We start from the raw sequence: 20,037 nt of genomic DNA, 5'->3' as shown, positions 1-20,037 counted from the left end.
TCTTGGATTACATTGAAAGTTTTAATTTATACAGGAGACTGTTTCATGGCAAGCGAAACTCAGGGGTTAGTTGACTAGGTGTCTAGAAGGTATTGTCTTTGAAGGTCTCTGTATATGTTTAAAGCTTTTTTTTTTATTTGCTGGGAAAGATTTGCCCTGAGCTAACATCTGTCACCAATCTTCCTCTTTTTTTTTTTTTTTGCCTCCCCAAAGCCCCAGTACATAGAGGTATATCCTAGTTGTAGGTCCTTCTAGTTCTTCTATGTGAGCTGCCACCACAGAACGGCTACTGACAGATGAGTGGTGTGGTTCCGTGCCCGGGAACCGAACCCAGGCTGCTGAAGTGGACAGTGCCGAACTTTAACCACCAGGTCATCAGAGCTGGCTCTAAAGCATTTTATTACATCTTTTGCCATTATGTTTCTCCAGTTTTATGGCAAGTGAGGGAGAGTTGAGGTCGGGTTTCTGTTAACAGTGTTTCTGTTAACTGTGGCGATATTTCGTTTGCCTCATGAAAATCAGTCAGAGAAACTGATTTTTCTATCACTGCTTTGGACACTGTGTTGTATAAAACAGATTTTTCTAGCCTTCTAATCCTTTGCACAAGGTAGTCAATTATTGTAGTCACTTATATGAAGCTGGCTAAAAAGTTAATAAAAGTCAGCAGCATGTCACTTTTCAACAATTCTTTTGTTGAAATGCTATTATCTATGAACAAGAATTTCTCACATAGTCTCACTTGGCCTTTTAAAAAGTAGCATTAACTTGTCACATAGCAAGTGGTGTAATGGTGCCTGAAATCTTTTCTGAACCAAGATGGAATATAAATAAATACATTTAAGAATATGGTGCAATAATGCAGATAATTGTGCACAATTTATTGCTATTTATATTATCCACTTATACCACATTTTGCCTTATAAATAAAATATGATTAGCTGCACCACTGTCTTCTCAGTTCATACATTTTTAATAAACTTTCTGAATATTGCAGCCACTATTGGATCATATAATTGAATACATTTAAAATAGTTTCCCAAAATAAAAATTTTTGGACTGTGGCAGAGGGCTTTCTTTCTAGAAATTTGACATAGGATTTTGTTTCCATTTAGCTATTAATTCAGACCTCGGGTCACTTCTCCTGTTTTTCTTTTCTGTGCTGGGTTGGATTATGGAATTGAGGATAGCACTGATTTCAGTATTTGAGATTAGGATTCTTCAAATCTGCCATATCTGCCTGAGCACACTTGACTGAAGCGGTTCTGAGTCAGCCCCCGGCAGGCTGCAGTGTGCTCCCACCTGTGGTTTAGGGACTAGGAAGAGATCCCCAAGCCTGGTCCATTTCTCAAATTAATAGGATGCACTGACCTCTCATTTCAAAGCCAATGCGTTACTCCTGGGCTTTTAGCAAAGTAACTTTAATTTTTGTAACTGGCAAAGCAATACAGTAATTTACCTTAGTGTGTGTGCTTACTAAATGTCTCCTCCGGGGTTTACACTCTTCCCTGGCCTTTCTGCGTTAGGAGGATACTGAAACAAGAGAGGAGCTCTCGATACTTTGTTGTACCCAAAGGCTCCCTGGGGTCATCTGTTGCAGTTACAGAGTTATTTATATATTTTTTCACACGGGTTCTAAGGAAACTTTATTCAAATACCCATTTGTCTGGATCCGGTACTATAAAGCTTCCTCCACAAGTTTATATCACTCTAAGCGAAATTAAAATGTGAAAACCCGGCATTTACACAGCAGATTGGGAGCACAGAAATGCTCTTTTCTGATCACACTTCATCACTTCCTACCCTTCCCACTGAATCCTCAGAGCTTCGGGCCATCTGCCAGCGCTCTGACCACACACAGCCGTTGCCATTCTCCCAACCCATCAGTTCCCAATGGTCTTGACTCCCTGTCATTCCCAGCCTGAGCCCGAGGTGGTTCATTTCATTCTGCCCTCTTGGATCTTTGACTCCTCTGACCATGCTCCTTGTGCCAGTTCGCAGCCCGGGGTCAGCCCTCCGTCTGCGGCTCAGAAAGCTCAGCCTCCAGTCCTATTGACGGGATGCGCTAGAGATCCTTAACTTCAACCAAACTCTCTTAACTTCCCTGCAGTCCTTTTATTCATTCCTTTGTGAATCCTTACTGTATTTTTCTAGATCAGTGCTGTCCAATAGAAATACAATATGAACCATATATGCAATTTTAAATTTTCTAGTAGCTACATTAAAAAGTAAAAAGAAACAGGTGAAGTTAATTTTGATAATATATTTTATTTAATCCAACTTATCCAGAGTATTAGACTTTCAACAAAAAAATCAGTTTAAACAGTATTAATGAGATACTTTACGTCCTTTTCTGGTCTAAGTCTGAAATCTGATATGTAGTTTGCCCTGGCAGCACATCTCAGTTGGGACTAGCCACATTTCAAGGGCTCGTAGCCACATGGAGCAGGGGCTCATCTCTACTGTACTGAACGATGCAGGTTTGGACCTGTCCTGAACTCTTCAAGCCCTCCCCAGCCCCCTCAGTCTCAGGAAGACCTCACGACTCATTTTCCAGGAAAGATTTCAGTGATTACCTCAAGCTACTTTATGTTGTTCCCTTTCCACCTCAACACATATCTGTAGCCACGCCCAAAATGTCCCTCCCTCTTTACTCATCCTTTCATTTTCTCCCTTCTTTGAAAAGAAAGAGCTATGACTAATCCCATTCATTCCCCACTTCTCAGAGACCTTGCTCACCAAATATCTCCTCTTAACGGAATCCTCACTCCTCCCTTTCCACTAAAATTCCCAGATTTTGCTCAACCTAAAGGTTTACTTGTTGCTCTTACTCCCCAAACTACCATTTTATTTACCATCTTCTTTATTACTTTGAACTTCTCCCCACCTCCCAGATCCTTTACATTATGGCCTCCATCCTCGCTGTTCCAACGCTCTGCCACCGTATGAGTGCCCTGCAGTCTCCAGATCCAGGGGTCCTTTCTCAAGTCTCGTTCCTCTCCTGTCTCCAACATTCCTCACGGTAGCCTACCCCTTTCTTCTGGGGAGTTTCCTTCTCCCTGACTGCCATACCCCAGACTATTGGGGCACCCATTCCAATACTCGGACAGGACTCTCTTTATAGCTCCACTTGTTCCTTTGAGTCTTAAACTAGGTTTCGTCCCCAGTTCCATCCCTGAGTCTCGCCTCTCTTGGAGGTTTCCTCCACAATCCTGGCTTCAATCATCATGTCCACTCAGAGTGCACTCAAATGTAAACGTTCAACTCTCTTTACTAAATTTCAGTCCTGCATTTCCAATTACCTACTGTTCCTATTCCTCGGAATATCATTGGAATATGATATTACTGGCCATTTAACTCAAGGCTACTGTTACAAAGCCAAGAAAAACAAATCATTTGATTTCCAAGCTTTAAAAACATTGGTAAGTATTGTGCAGATTGTCAGCCTCGTCTCATCATGATCCGTGTCTCCTCTCTTCCCCAGGGTGGGTCAAAGCCCAATGTGATGTCATTGCATTGGAAGGTTTAAAAACAAGTGTCAACTTTTTCCCAAGCAAGCTCACCCTCGGGTTGTCAATTTTTGTCAGTGATACTAATCGCTCAGTCAGCCAGCTTTGAAATGTTGCCTTCACCCTTAATTAACTCTTCCTCCTATCTCCCACAGCTAATTAGTCACCATCCTTGTTGACTAATCCTTCATAATATTTCCCTGTATCCACCCCATCTCCTTAACAAATTCTTCACCGCATTCACAAACCATCCCACGTTCTCCTCCATCAGTTCCAGTAAAGTCTCTTCCTTGAACTCAACTTTTGCCACCTCTGACAGCACGAGGCATATTGGCATTGATTCAGCATTTTTTAAATGAATGTCCAATCTTCCCAGCTAGATCTTAAGTTCCTGAAAAACAGGAACAAAATTTAATGATCTCTTCATTCCTGAGTTTTCTTGATGAACAGATGACCAGTAACTGTTTACTGTTGACAATGACTTGTTTTCACTTAAAGAAAGAGTTTCCCTTTAAATATCTAGCTCTGGAAGCAGATTTAAATATAACCAGGTTGCCCAAATTAATTTTACATGCTTTGGGGGACATTTGACATATAACCATATAACATGAGAGAGGCAACTCTTTTGTTTTGGAAAAAGCATCACACTTAGGGTTTGGTCTTGCTTCTCCTGTTAACTAGCCAATAGCCAAGTTTCGTAACTTGTAGCTTGCTCACCTGTTATATTCCTGTCTGGTGGAGTTTATTGTGAGGTTTAAATGAGGTAATATCTGACAGTGCTCTGAACAGTTCAGAATCTATGTAAACAGACACTCATGTCACAGAGTACCCAGAATTGACATCCCACGGAGGTTTCAAGATAATCTTTTGTTAATCTCCTAATTAGATACCTCCAGCAATCTTAGCAGGTTGATTGAAACACCTATTGTGTCATAACCTACACAAAACTAATGTTGCTTAGTTAACAGTTGACCCCGTCTGCCCACAGTTTCTTCAAGGAAAGTGCATACCTGGTGCCTGCCATTCCCGGGCTGTTTGACAGGGTCCGAGATTCAGACGGCTTTCCTAGAGAGCACACCATTTTTTTTTTTTTTTGAGGAAGATTAGCCCTGAGCTAACTGCTGCCAATCCTCCTCTTTTTGCTGAGGAAGACTGGCCCTGAGCTAACATCCATGCCCATCTTCCTCTACTTTATACGTGGGACGCCTGCCACAGCATGGTGTGCCAAGTGGTGCCTTGTCCACACCCGGGATCCAAACCGGTGAGCCCCCGGCTGCCGAAGCTGAATGTGCAAACTTAACCGCTGTGCCACTGGGCCAGCCCTGGGCACACCATTTTTAACAGGTGGTAGTCGATTCACAAGTGGGGATTCACTTGAAAACAGCTAATTCTGTCTCCTCTTTGCCTGAAAACTGCTTACAGGGTCCCGTGTCCCTTCACCTCATCTCAGAGGGGGTGGGTAAGCCTGCAGCCCTGGGGAGGAGCCCCTTAGCACAAGTCATGCTGTCTTATCAAGTGCTTGTTTCCAGATGCATCTGCCATGTGAATCTGGGCGTCATAAAACAGAAGATTACAGCTTATTTAGTTATTTGCCTACGGGTTTTCTTGTTTTTTTAATGCTTCATTTATTTGATATCGCTGGCACATTTCACAAAGCCTAGCACTTGGTTCTTGCTCAATAAATACTGAATAAATGGACAGGTGCAGGAGAGAGAACGCTGCACAAGATGGTAGTTTTAGTCTCCTTTTTATTTCCCTCCCCTTCTCCCCTCCACGAAACAGAATAAATCCTAGGGGCCCTCAGCCCTGCTGGTCTAGACTCAGGCCTCAGTTTACCTCAGTGTGTTGTCTCCAGATCCACTCAGCCCCGGGGGCCAGGCTTCCGAGGAGCTCCCTTCTTCTCCCACTTCTGTCGTTTACCCTCAGGCGCCCAGGGGTTTCTTGTGTCCTGTCTTCCAGAGGATCCCTCTTCTACCTAAAAAGAGTTATTACTTTGGTGCTCTCTGCTCAACAAACTCTTCTAAAAAGAAAATCATTTGTTGAACTCATTCAAATGTTTTTGTTTATGGCAAGATAATCTTTAATGCATTATCCCCTCCTGGGATCCTTGCATTAAAAAACGATGACAACAAACCCTTTGAAGATAAAAAGGATTAACCAGAGGAATGAATTCCTGATGGTGGAGGTCGGTGGGGCTGGCGGTTGGGGCTGGGAGGAGAGAGGCTCTGGGGCAGCAGTACTTTTCCTTTGCCCCTCTAAACCTACTTGTAGAACTGGCCTGACTCAAAAGAGAAAAAAAAAAACTTTGTTTCACCCCGAAACGAGCTTGTGATTCTCTCCTCTACATCCTACGTTGCGGAAGTCTTATAGGGGGAAGGGAACAAATTTCTGCCCCAGGAAATGGCTGGCTACTGTAACCTTTCTGAATTACTGTCATTGGTGGACCAGGTGGTGGCAGTGGGCGGGGAGTCGGTGGGGATGGATGGCAGCTCAGCTCAAACGTACTTCTGTCTCCAGGGTCCGGTTGCTGGGGTGCTCCCAGCCTGCTGTGAAAGAGGCTCCGGGCCTCTGAGCCTGATTTACTCGAGTCTGCTGTCAGGCTAATGCCTTGCTCTGCAGCATTCCTTATGTCCCCTCTACAGCGCCGGGGTTGTCACTAGGCTGTGTGACCTCTCTTGCACTTCTTTCAGCTAGTTACCTACTGGTGTATGATGGGGCGGCTCCCTGCTCTCTTCAACCTGGTCATCTCTGTTCTCCTCTGAGCAAATGACTAGTGTCTAATTCTGTAAACCAGGTGCCTGCTATTTACACTGCACATGAAGCTGGCAGTGTGAGCAACTGCCGCTGTCATTTGGTTGTGAGATGGAAATTTTGTGTCTTATTTTCTCTTTCTGAAAAGTAATTGACACAACAATCTATAAAAACCATTTGTTGGGACAACATAGACGGACCTTGAGGGCATTATGCAAAGTGAGATAAGTCAGACAGAAATGTGGGCTCTCAAAAAGCCGAACTTGGAGAAACAGAGTAGAATGGTGGTTAACAAGGGTTAAGAGGTGAGGGAGATGAGGAGATGTTGGTCAAAGGGTACAAAGTTGCAATGAGAAGATGAATAAATTCTGGGGAGCTAACGCACAGCATAGCGATCATAGTCAACAGTGCTGTGTTACATACTTAGAACTTGCTAAGAGGCTACAACTTAAATGTTCTCACCAGAAAAAAGAAATGATCGTTATGTGACGTGACAGAAATAGTAAGTAACGCTGCAGTGCTAATCATATTACAATATACAAATATATCCAATCAGCTTGTCGTCCACCTTAAACTCACACAGTTATATGTCAATTGTATCTCAATTTAAAAAAACACTTGTTACTTGCCTAATTGGAGAATAAATTTGCATACGTTCTTAAGCAAGGCTTCTATGCTCTTTTCATAATCTAGTGACTAGAATAGTCTAAATATTTCCATTTGAAATATTTAGTTGTATCGCATTTGAAGCATCATAGCTTTATTCTTTGCAATTTAATTTTTTGTTTCTAAGTTGAAAGAGGGAAATAACTGAATGATAGATGTGCTATAGATTTTATAGCTGGTATTCCAGATTTTAAAATCACAGAATGTAAGCGAACAGATCATGTTGTGCAAAATGGCCTAATGCAAGTGTCAGCTCCCCAGTTTCTTGAGACAGCCGCTCACCCTTCAATTCGGAGGCAGGCTGCGTCTTTCCTCAGGTGCCTTTGGCATTGGCTGGGGTCTCCTGGGCCTTGCCACCATGCTACTGAAGGTAGCTTCTCCAGAGCCTCTGTTTTCCTTGTCCCAGCTCCTTCTCAGCAGCAGGGACATTTTGGTGACTGAGGTACACATTTACAGGCCGCCATTGAGATGCAGGTTTGTCAGCAGGGCATCAGGGTGCACACAGTCAATGCCATCAAAAGAAGAGGACGGGTACTTCACAGAGCCTTCTGTATTTTCAAGTTTGATTCAAAGTCACATAATTTGGGCCACGGTACAGATGGTGTGCTCCAGTGAGAGATGCTCGTAGAGATGTGGGCCTGGAGAGTCCATGGCCTTTTCCTATCTGCACATTTAGGGATTATCCTCAGGGATGGATGGGTTCTTCCAGAGCAAGATGAAATGACAGTAAGTACCCTGGGCATAGTTCTGTGTCATTGTTTAGGAGTCCAAAGGCCAAGCGAGAACCTGCCGCGACCACGGCTCTGTGGTCAAGCCGCCGCAGCTGCCTGCCACTGCCCCCCGCCCCCTGCCTCCGCTCTGCAAATACTAATGGCTGCTTGTGTTGCCTCCCCACAGCTATTGACCTGCTCTACTGGAGGGATATCAAGCAGACGGGGATCGTGTTTGGGAGCTTCCTGCTGCTGCTCTTCTCCCTGACCCAGTTCAGCGTTGTGAGTGTCGTCGCCTACCTGGCCCTGGCCGCACTCTCTGCCACCATCAGTTTCCGCATCTACAAGTCAGTCTTACAAGCTGTGCAGAAAACCGACGAGGGCCACCCTTTCAAGTGAGCGCCCTGGCCGCCCCCCGGGCTCCTTCCCTGGCCTGTTTCAGCCCCGTGTGCGCGGGTCACGTTTCTCTGAGACCTAACAGACCACACATCGTCTCAGTGACGCTCTGTCTTTGCGTAGCTAACATTTCTGCTGAATCTGTAAAACAAACTCAGTTATCCCTATTCTAACACTATTGCTTCATTGAATTTTTATATTTTAATTACTGCTAATCAAATATTTAATATTAATTTATATGATATAAGTTGATGCTTAATATTAGTATTTTATATTTATTAATAATAGTAATCATAATCCATTATAGGTGTACAATGTGTTATAATTTCAGGCGTGTTTCAACAGTTGGTCCTGCCAGCTCTGTGAAGAAGGCAGGGCATTATAATCCCTATTTACAAGTGGGAAAACTGAGGTTCTAAAAGTAAAGTGACTTGCCCAGGGGCACCTGGCCAGCAAACAGCACAGAGCCAGGATGAGTGTGTTCGGATTGTTATTTCCGGCTCTCTGGAAGTTTAATACCAAAGGGCCAACCTTGCGAGGGGTGCAAGGTTCATGAATAGTCTTCTAAGATGCCCTCCTCTGCACTTTTATACTGGGGAAATCTGACTAGAATGGACATTGAAGAGGAGGAAATTTTTTAAAAAGGCAGTATACTAAGAGGATTTATGCAGTGTGGCAGAGGGAGGTGTTAGGACTGCCAGCGGGTGCTACCCAGCTCTGCCCAGTTTATCTCCTGACTCTGGGCCATGAGCCCCGGGGACTGTCAGCACTGACTGTCAGAGTCACCTCTCCCCAGGTGCTGGCCCCAGAGTGCAGCTCCCCTGCAGGTGTCCCCACCTCCTGTCACAGAGGAGGGACAGTTCTGAGTCCTGGATGAGACCTGTAGATGCTGCCGTGGAGTGGCTTTTGGGCCAGCCCCGGTAATTCACCAGGATGCCTCCGAGTCCTCCCTGGCTCTCGCTGACCTCACGGGTCCTCGGAATCAAGGCCTTAGGGCACCAGGCTCCTAAAGGAAAAGACGCCCCTATGATGAGGGCTTGCTGAGAAAGGGAAAAGGCTATGTCAGACCTCCCTTCTCAGCCTTGGCTTCCCTCGTCAGTGTCAAACCCAGCCACAGTCTGAGCATCCCTGCCCTTGGCATACATTTGGCTTTCTTCTCATGCAGAGTTAATGGGTCTTCTGGGCTATAACCTGGTTGCACAAGTTCCCACCCCCAAGGTGGGAAGAGTGGAGAATTGGAGGGTCATCTTACATGGCGTGTACCACACCACCTCGGTGATGCCAGCCCATGACGAGGGTTGGCACCTGTGGAGTCCTGTCCTGCCCCAGCCTCTGCCCTCAGCCATCCAGACGGGCTGGTTTCTCCCACGTTCTTGGCCCCCAGGGCTGCCACATTACAGGGGGAAATGTCTCTCATTTGGCTTATTTCATCCAATACCCAGTACGGAATGTAGGGTCTAACTACAATTAGCTCAACTACTTTATCTCCCTTTAGGAGACGAAGTTAAAATATAAAACTTTCCTTTGGCTGAGTTGTTTTTATCAGTAAAAGGAATATCTGACTCAGAGAACATTTGGAATCAAAGCATACTATCTAGACAAATCAGTATTTTCCTTCTTTTTTCTAACGAGGAGAAACATAAACTCCCTAAAACTCAAGCCATCACTGCTTTACTCTTCATTGCTGTTCCCAGAGTTAGATAAACACTGTAAGGATTCTAGAAATATCCTCCAAGGAGACAATATGGCGCTGTCTTAAAACAGAGTGGAGGGAGGGAAGGCGAGAGGGAGGATGGACCGCTGTCAGGACCAAACGTGGCCGAACAGAAGGATGGAACTGTTGGAGGAGCCTGGTTTCTACCCAGGAGCTACATTTAACCATTGGAACAAATGAAAAATGCTGTTGCTAACAATGCCGCTGTTCATGGAACCAGTGAGCATTTTAACACGGCCCAGGTCCCTTGAGTTCTCAGAGCTCTCTGGATAAAACCTGGAAGTATTTTCCAGAATTTAAACATGAAATATTAAAGTTTTGATGACGGATGATAGTTGGCAGCTAGGATTTTCAGATATCTCAATTATTTAAAAAGATGATTCATCTCCACTCAGCCAAGAAGAAATGGGGACCTTCACAATTACCTGATGGGCCAGGGACGTATGGGGAATTCAGCAATGAGCTGAGTCTGGACTGACTTTCCTCTGGCCCAGCCGGTGGCCCTGTATTATCAGCTCACACCATAAGGCTGTATTCGGGAGACAGAAACAGTCACAGCGCCCCACTGAGAGTCCTGATCCCTGCATCCCCGGTACAGTGGCTGGGGGGGGGGGCAGGGGGGAGCGGGGTGTGGTGCCCACAGCCCACTGGCTGGCAGACAGCCCCCAGCATGGCCCGCTGTCATCCTCAGAGGGCGAGAAGGCAAACTCAGCGTTTCACGGTCCCTCTGACGGAGGTCTCTGCGTGGTTTGTTGACAGGGCCTACCTAGAGCTGGAGATCAGCCTTTCTCAGGAGCAGATCCAGAAATACACCGACTGCCTGCAGTTTTACGTGAACAACACGCTCAAAGAGCTGAGGAGGCTCTTCCTCGTCCAGGACCTGGTGGATTCCTTAAAAGTACGATTGCTTAAGCCCTTCACTTGAATGTCTTGAGTTTTGTTTTCCCTAAAGGTATGATATAAACCACCATGTAAAGGAGAATAAGAAGCAAGTACTGCTTATATTCCAGAGTCGGGAGACGTGCAGCTGTAGGGTACCGGGGAGCTCATCTAGTCTAAGCCCCTCATTCTACAGAAGCCCAAACTGGCAAAGAGGCTAAGACACTTGCCCGTGGCTGCCAAAGGAGTCACTGGCAGAGCTGGGATCAACCTAGGTCACGCAGATTCCAGTTCTGTACTTTTTACAACACACCAGGTTGCTTCTCCTTACCTTTTTCAATTCCTCAGCCAATTTCCTAAAATTAATTTTAAAATAAAAATCTAGTTTGGGAAATGTGAAAAATATATATAATTTTTCATTGAAAGAAACTCTGGACTCTGCTGATAGTAAGAGGCCCAAGTGTCCTTACATGGTGCGGGCTGTGAGACTGCGCCCCTGCGAGGTGGAGGACCTCGGGTCCCGGGTGTTGCTCCTGGGCTTCTCGTTGGACTCACTGGGCTTCTTTGAACGAGCTGCTTTGACTGCCCCGTGATGTACCTGTAAAGCCGAAGTCCGTCAGCCACGATGGGCAGGGCCAGGAGCAGAGGGGTGGGGAGCCCTGTGAAGTGGCTGTGAGTGCCCCCTGCTCTTGCAGCATTTCGTGCACACTAGCAGGGTCTTGTACCCAGGGCTGCTTGGTTCCCGTTCCAGGAAAAGTGAGTGATACGATGTTGACCCCCGAGGTGCTTTAGTGGAATAATGTCTTGGCAAGCAATGACTAAAGAGAGGCAGCCAGGAGATTATAATTACTTACCTTAGGCCTTGAAGGTGACATTTCTACTTATGTTTGAAATGTAAGAATTGTGGGCTGGAGCCGGGGCCCGCAAACCTCATCTGCAAAGGGCCACGTAGTAAATATTTTAGGCTTCGTGGGCCACACAAACTCTGTTGCAACCACCAAGCTTTGCCGTTGTAGCAGGAAAGCTGCCAAAGCCAATATGTAAATGAATGACTGTGGCCATGTGCTAATAAAACTTTATTTACGGACACTGAAAATTAAGTTTCATATCATTTTCACATATCATGAAATGTTATTCTTGTTTTGATTTTATTTGGCCATTTAAAAATATAAAATCCATTCATAACTCATGGGTCATACAAAAACAGGCCAAGGGCCATAGTTTGCCAACTCCTGCCCTGGATTATTATCTCACTGAGTCTCTTGAGCCTTATAACAAAGAGACCCAAAGCATTCCCAGAGAAGTGAAGACTAGATCCTCTTTCCATAATTCTGATGAGCTTTAAATGCTCTTACATTTCCTGTTGAATCCATGATGTGTTTTACCTCAAATTCTAATCCAAAAAAAAGTCAATGAAATGAGACTGTTATCCATCATGACGGTTTTAGAAGCTCTGACGGTCATTTCCTTCCTCAGTTTGCAGTCCTGATGTGGCTCCTGACTTACGTGGGCGCTCTCTTCAACGGGCTGACCCTGCTGCTCATGGGTAAGGCAGGCGAGTGTGTCACTGTCCCGTCTTCCTTCACACGCTGTGTGAGCAGATTGCTTCCTGGGCTGTTGGCTGTTAGCTTGTTTTACTAGATTCCTGGGAACAAACGCCAGATATCCCTGAGTGCAGAACATTTCCCTGACCATCGCAGTGCAATTAAAGAATAAAATATATATTACACATCAATAATGAATTTCCTAGTTTGGCGTTGATTTTTTTTCTTCTACCACAACTGGTTTTATTTGGCTTGTAATATGTGTCTGTTTATAATGGCAGTTGTGGACAGAAATTCATTTTCATCCTGGGAGGGCACAGTCCACCCTCATTCCAGGAATATGACAATATCTGTAAAGGGCTCAGCATCCTTTCATTTTCCTTGTGAACTGCCCTGCCATCTCTTAGCTAGAAGCTGGCTATCATAGATAAAGCTATAGTATCACATAACTATATAAAAATGTGTCTATGAGCTGATTCTCACTGCTAACTCTCAGAATTTTAATACTGTGTTTGTTTTTCACCCAGCTGTGGTTTCAATGTTTACTCTACCTGTAGTGTACGTTAAGCACCAGGTAAGTTCTATGTGGTGTCAGACAGTCACGTTCAGTTTTGACCTCGTGACCTTTAGATGTGCTCATGGTCTCTTTCTCTTTGTAGGCACAGATTGACCAATACCTGGGACTTGTGAGGACTCACATAAATGCTGTCGTGGCAAAGTAAGTTACATAGCGCAATTCATAAAGCGGAGAGAATGTCTTAAGTGGGCATTTGAGTGGATTAGGTAGGGAGAATAAAAAGATAATAAATAGATTGGTTTATGATCATTCACTTATTTGAGTGATATATTCATGCACTTCCCAATTATATTATTTCAGAAAATACATATAAATTTAAAAACTCTCAAACAAAACTTTCAGTGGTTTATTTCGGGTATCATGATGAGTGAGTTTTAGTGAATGAATGATATTAAGCTCTATCTGGGGACTGGTTCATGTCCAAGAACGAGATGGGATGGAGGAAAGAAGGAAGCTTGACTCAGAAGTAAAATTAATTTATGACAGCGCAATTGAAATAAAAACGATTAAATTAACAAACACTTTCCACCTTTTAAACAATAGATATTATTGATTTTACAAACCATTGAAATTATTTTTAAAGCTTTAAAAATTAAAAAAAAAATCTTTGAAACCTTTGTTACATTTTAAATTACACCATTTCAACTCAACAAGTGTCTGTGTTTGCTTGTTTAACACCCTTGCTTTTTGAACCTGAGTCTTAAATAGATTCTACTTTATGTATCAGGAGATAAGGATTCCGGTTGTAAGTATCTACAGCTAACATGGTCATTAAACTTAGTTCTCCGTAATTCTTGAATTAGTATTTTTAGATATGTCTCCATCTAAAATGATAGTTTTTATGTTGTCATTATTCTTCAAGAACTTGTTTCAATCAAAAGCTGACCTGGGCTTCAATTATAAATACATGTCACAAAAGGCCTAGACGTGGCCCACATGAACTCCCTCTAGTAATTAGAGTCATGTGGCTGGACCTAGATGATGGTCAGAATTAAAGGGAAGTGCTTTAGACAAAGACGTATAAGACAGAACAAATAAGGAAACCAGCCATTTTAAAGTTCCTCTGTTATTAGATTTGCATATCATCAGTTATAATTCTCCCCGAAGGAGATAAAGATTTTTGTTTTTATTGTGTGTTTATATTCTTCTTCTTAAATTCATGGTGAATTTGGCTCTGTATCAGATCTACAGTGCATTTCAAAATGCCTAAAATTATTAGCTAGGACCCAAATGCAATCAATACCTAATGACAATCAACAAATTAAGGATAAATAGTCATTACTTTGTATTAAGAAATGGGAGCATGTTATAGTATGAAACTTGGTGGTGCCAAAACCTGGGAAACCTGTTAAAATTACTAACTCCTGGATTCTTACAACAGATTTATAGAATTAGAATTTCTAGGCTTAGGGACCTGGAATCTATCTATCTATCTATCTATCTATCTATCTATCTATATATATATTTTTTTTTAAAGATTGGCACCTGAGCTAACAACTGTTGCCAATCTTTTTTTTTTTTTTGCTTTTTCTCCCCAAATCCTCCCCAGTACATAGTTGTATATCTGAGTTGTGGGTCCTTCTAGTTGTGGCATGTAGGACGCCGCCTCAACATGGCCTCACGAGGAGTGCCATGTCCACACCCAGGATCCGAACCAGCGAAACCCTGGGCCACTGAAGCAGAGCACACGAACTTAACCGCTTGGCCACGGGGCTGGCCCCTGGAATCTATATTTTAATGAACTCCCTGGTTGAGTTTTTGACAGTTAGAACTGTGTTCAGGAACTACAGCAAAGAACTCCAGAATAGAACCTTGAAAACTGGAAGAAAGAAGTTCTAGTCCTAAGTTGTCTAATACTTAGTTTGGGAATCTAGAACAAGTGATGTCTATTAACTTTTTATTTGGTTGGTTGGTTGGTCCCAAAAGGAGACGTACCTATTATGCCCTGGGTACTGCTTATTACAGGCACAGGGGGTTAAAGACGAATGAGATGATCTCAGACCTATCAGTGTAGACAGAACTGTAAAGAAACAACTAGAAGACAATATAAGAATGACAATAGAGTTGTATAAATATTAAGGTCAGAGAGATGAGGAAACAACTGTTCCTACCTGGAAGGGATAATGGAAAGCCACTAAAATGAGGGCCTCTGTCTTAGTTCAGGCTGCTATAACAAAGTACCATAGATGGGGTGACTTACAAACAACAGGAATTTATTTCTCACAGTTCTGGAGGCTGGAAGTCTGAGAGCAGGGTGCCAGCATTGTCAGATTGTGGGAGAGCCCTCTTCCAGGTTGCGGACTTCTTGCTGTGTCCTCCCTCACAGGGTGGAAGGGGAAGGGAGCTCCCTCAGGTCTCTTTTATAGGGCACTAATCCCATTCATGAAGGCTCTACTCTCATGACCTAATCACCTCCCAAAAGCCCCCACCTCCTAATACTGATGTGTTGTGGATTAGGTTTCAACATATGAACTTGAGGGGGATGCAAACATTCTGTGTATAGCAGCCCTGAAAGATGGATAAATATTCATCAGGTGGATGATGAGGGGAAAGACATTGCAAGAAGAACAAATCAGCAAAGGCAGAAGCATGAAAATGTAGGTCATGTTCAGGAAGCAGTGAGTCAACCAGAGTATCTGAAGCTTAAATGAGCAGAAAGATCAACTAGAAGGAGTCTAGGAAGAGAGGCTGAGGTCAAGTGTTGAATGCTGTAAGGAGTTATGACTCCAACCCAACAGGAATAGGCAGCCCCTCGCGTTTTTATGCATGGGGTTGATGTAATCAGATATGTGTTTTGCACAGATCACTATGACAGTCTAGTGGGAGGAGAATTGGAGAGGAGAGTATAGATGTGGCCATCAGCTAGGAGGCTATTATAATTCGAACTAAAGTGACAAGAGTATAGACCTGTTAGAATGGAGGGACAGGAGATGGCAAAGAACATACAATGTATGAGCATATGTCTACAATGTAGTTGTTAAATTAAAATTGGAAATCAAGGCTGTGAAAAGGAATAGAGAGGAAACATATTAACCATGAGGACTAATGTGATTTCTGTAATTGAGCTTCATTCAGATTTGGCTCTGAGCTTTTTGGTAGCTGGAACAAAAAGAGAAATTGGGTAATTTACATAGTTCTTGTTATCAGAAAGAAGGAAACAGCAGTTCTTCAAGAGAACCTATTTGGCCTGACACTAAATTTTGAAGGAAATTTCTTGGTGGGATGTTACCTCTGAGGCTCCTTCAACCTGTGAAATCCTGACTCCATGTTAGAATAGTTCCAGCAAAAGAACTCACACCATTTTAGTGAAACAGTTAAGAATATGATCTTTGGAATCGCATAGACTGGTTTGAGTTCATTTCCAGCATTTTTAGCTGTACAAGCTCATCATAAGTGTTACTTGACTCTCTGAGCCTGTTTCCTTATCTGCACATTGCAATGTTGATTCTTATACCTCATCAGGTTTGGATATTACATGAGTTAAATAAGTCTGTGAAGTACTCTCACTTGGACATAGGAAGCACTCAATAAGTATTGGATATCATCATCATGATCATCATCATCATCCTATTACTGCTTGGAGGTCAAGCGGTGTGGAGGACAATCCCGGGCTGGGTCAGGAGACCTCAGTGCCACTCCCTCCTCCATACTGAGGGGATGGATGACCCTGTCCAGTCATTTAACCTTTCTGTGTCTCAGTTTTCCAACTCTAAAATGGGAGTAATAACACCTACTAACCCATCTTAGAGTTTTGAAAATAAGGGAAAAGGGCCTCAAATTAAAAAGTAAAAAATAAATATTGTAGAGGAAATTAAAGCTTTAAGTAAGGGAGAACATAAAAGAAATCTGCCTCAAGTCAATACAACACTCCATGTCCGGTGACATATATTCTAGGATGACAAAACAGCCTGCGATTTTACCTGGAAGCCCTCTTCATGAGGACTTCCTGAAGGACATCCTGAAAACCGAAATTGGGCAGGAAGTGTCCTGACTTTCAATAGAGAAGACTAGATTCTAGAAACTATCTTTTGATTAATTGAATGCCTACTTTCAAGCAAAATTCTAGAATGAATTAGTCAAAATGTAGATAAATACTCACAGTAGATTGTTCTATGATCACTAAACTGAGGGATCATACGGGCTGCTCCAGCCAGTGAGCATTCTGATTCCAGTGGGTGACTCAACAAGTCTTCCTGGTGTCCCTGAGGAGGAAAGGGACATGGATGGTCCAGATGATGGCACAGTTGGCAGAATTCTAGAAGGCTGAGATAGGAGACCATAAGGATATTCATTATTCTGTCAAATATCTCTCTGGGTCATGTGTGGTAATGTGACACAGGGCTCTGCCTTGGACTCCATTACTTTCAACTTCTCTTCACATGACTGTGTGAAGACAAAGCAAATATAATCATCCCAGTTCTAGGTGACACACAGCTTGGAGCAAAAGCAAATTCAGAACATGGCAAGCTCGAGATTCAAAACAAATCAAGTGATCTGAGCAAATGAGAATGCTGAACTGAAATCAATAAAATGAAATTAGGGAAAGCAAAACCCTATATTTAGGTATTTAGTTAGATGCTATTAATGGAAGTATAAAGTCTATATCAAAAGATTTACTGAGTGCCAGGTCTGTTTACCTCTTTATCTGATATTTTCTCTCAAATGTCCCATAAACATTTCAGATTCACTATGGCCAAATAGATCTTGCCCTTTCACCCCAGAACCTTCGGGCAGTGCCATCTTGCTAAATGGCATTATCATTCATCTGGATGCTTAGACCCAAACCAAAGGATCTTCCTTAATTACTCTCCCTCTTTTGCTGCCCACACATTCCATCCATCAACACATCAGGTGGGTCCTGTCAGCTCCATCTCCAAACCAGATCCCTAGACTGTTGGCTTCTCTCCGTTTCCATGTCTACCATATAACCCAGGTCACTGCCATCGGGGACCTGGCCTGCTATAGGTTCCCTCCCTCCACTGTGGTTCCCACCCTCATTGCTGCACTTTTTTCACACAACCACCATATGATCTTAAAAAAACATGAATCAGATCACATCACTCGCCTGCCTAAAATTTGTCGGTGGCTTCCCATCACACAGAATAGAACCTAAATGCCTTACCATCGCCTGCAAGTTCCAGCACCACTGGTCACTGCCTGCCTCTCAGACCTCCCTCCCGGCTCCCGAAGCACACTGGCCACTGCTCTCCTCACTTCCTAGCCTCGTGCTCCCTGTAGGGCCTCTGCACTCCCTGTTCCCTCTGCCCCAAATACTTCCCACCCAGATCTGTGCCTGGTGGCCCCTTCCCGTCCTTTGGGCATCTGTTTCTCAGATCAGTGATTTAAAGTAGGCAGCACCCATCATACCACTGCTGCCCCCTCACTGCCTATCATAGCACCTTGTTTTATAGCATTTATCACCGTCTGAACTCTTATTGATTCTACCTGTTTATTTCTGGCTCCTCAGCTCCTACGAGAATGAAAGCTCCCTGAGGACAGCACCTTCTCCCTTTTATTGGTCACTGAGCTCCAGCACCTGGAAGGGTGCCAGGCAAAGAGGAGAGTCTCAACCAAAGTCTGCATGATGAGCTCATTGAGCTTTGAATTAACAAAACAAAATGCTCCCAGTGTAAACCTACCCGAAAATAACACTGCCATTATTCCCTGTGAGAATCACAGAATTTTAGGGGCTTTAGAGATATCTATTCTAGACTCACATTTTAAAGATAAATGCTCTAGAACCAGGAAAACTCATTAGCTAGCCTAAGTCACACAGCTAATTAGTAGCAGAGCTGCGACAAGGACTCGGGTTTCTAATTCCAATTCTGGGTAGTTTGACTGTGCTGAGGATCACCGTAGGCTCCTTTACCTGGAAGCATCCTTGTTTATGCTCATTGTCCTGGAATGGTTAGTAATATCTCCCTCTTTCTTTTTCAGAAGTGCCCCAGACTGGGTGATAAATGGTCACGCTTACTATATTACAGCTTCTGCAATTCAGAAATAGTCAACATCTTTGTCTACCTAAAAAGTTATAATTTAAGGAATATGGTTTTCTTGGGTCATTCATTATCTAATTATACTTTCTTCTTATTGCTGCGTAGAAATGTGTTTATCAACACTCATACTTAACGGTAATATCTTTTGGAATATTAAGCTATTTAGTCACTTAGCTAATTAAAGCAACAACACCTAATGAATGCATAAAATGATTTCATGAATAACACTTGTGACTTCTCCCTTTTGATACTGTCTTTTTAGGATTCAAGCTAAAATCCCAGGTGCTAAAAGGCACGCTGAGTAGATCGGTACGCCCCGGGCCTGGACACGAACATGATTGTCTGACGTGGTAACAGCGCTGTTCACACAGGTTACCGCCAACTGATTGTTTCTCCCCCCAGTACCATAATCTTAGAGACAAACTTTAAAACAGCTGTTTTTAGGCTGTTCCTGTACTCTTAGGATATTTGAGTCACTTGTGTCAAGCACTAAAGTATAGAGAAAAGTGTATTAGATGTGGTTTTTAATTTCGTGTCGCTAAAAAAAGTGCATGATGGTGAGAGCCCCAGTTGCCTCTCCTTCTTTGGTGTTCTTCTCCCCCTGCAGTGCTTCTGTAATGCTCCCTGTGGCTAGGCCTTTCCTGCCCGGTGCACCAATGCAATAGTGGAAATCGCTTCTATGTCCTTGGGTTGCTGGTTGGATTAATCTTTAATAACAATATATAGAATTGTAGAACGATGTTTTAGTGTTTTTCCAACACACACAACGTAAAAATAAACAGTCGACCGTACTTATGGTAATCAGTTTTGTATAACTTAAAATAATTAAATAAACAAATAAACCCAAACAAACACGCAGTACTTTTGTTGTGTGGGACTGACGGGCTGATTTACATGTATGGTAACTAAAAGTACCAGCATGTTCACTTTATTACAATTTGTATTACTTTCTCTGTAGTTCCTAATGGGCTGAATTATGGACTCTGGATATTTGCACTTATGTACTTGATACTGAATGCATAAATAAATGTTACTAAATGGAGAAACTTCTCCCTCTCCTCTTGTGGTCTTACCAGAAAATGCAAAGGTTCTGAGACGATGTCGCCTGAGGGCATGCTGGGAAGGCTGAGACCAAGCCCCCCGACCCCTGTCTCCAGGACCACAAGGTCCAACCCCAACCCAGGATCTGGCTCCTTTGGGCTATTAATAGAGATCACTGAAGAGTAATAAAACAAGAAAACGCTTTTCATGTACTCTGTGGGGTTGATGCAGATATTTTAAATACTTTTTAAAAAACT

The 20,037-nt window shown here is 43.3% G+C and overlaps 1 protein-coding gene across 1 annotated transcript in view; it reads left to right on the top strand.

Moving 5' to 3' along the window:
* The window catches only part of RTN1 (reticulon 1), a 216,160-nt gene extending 196,433 nt beyond the window's left edge, over positions 1 to 19,727 (top strand). The window contains exons 4-9 of the mRNA XM_046647531.1: positions 7,821 to 8,028; positions 10,503 to 10,641; positions 12,099 to 12,168; positions 12,694 to 12,740; positions 12,826 to 12,884; positions 19,002 to 19,727. Coding sequence (XP_046503487.1) covers positions 7,821 to 8,028; positions 10,503 to 10,641; positions 12,099 to 12,168; positions 12,694 to 12,740; positions 12,826 to 12,884; positions 19,002 to 19,044 — 566 coding nt within the window. The 3' untranslated portion in view covers positions 19,045 to 19,727. The remainder of the gene's footprint in view (positions 1 to 7,820; positions 8,029 to 10,502; positions 10,642 to 12,098; positions 12,169 to 12,693; positions 12,741 to 12,825; positions 12,885 to 19,001) is intronic.
* The last annotated feature ends 310 nt before the right edge of the window (positions 19,728 to 20,037 follow it).

The sequence above is a fragment of the Equus quagga genome, chromosome 20 (genome assembly GCF_021613505.1).
Source record: "Equus quagga isolate Etosha38 chromosome 20, UCLA_HA_Equagga_1.0, whole genome shotgun sequence".
Lineage (NCBI taxonomy): Eukaryota > Metazoa > Chordata > Mammalia > Perissodactyla > Equidae > Equus > Equus quagga.
This window is presented reverse-complemented; position numbering and strand designations above follow the sequence as displayed.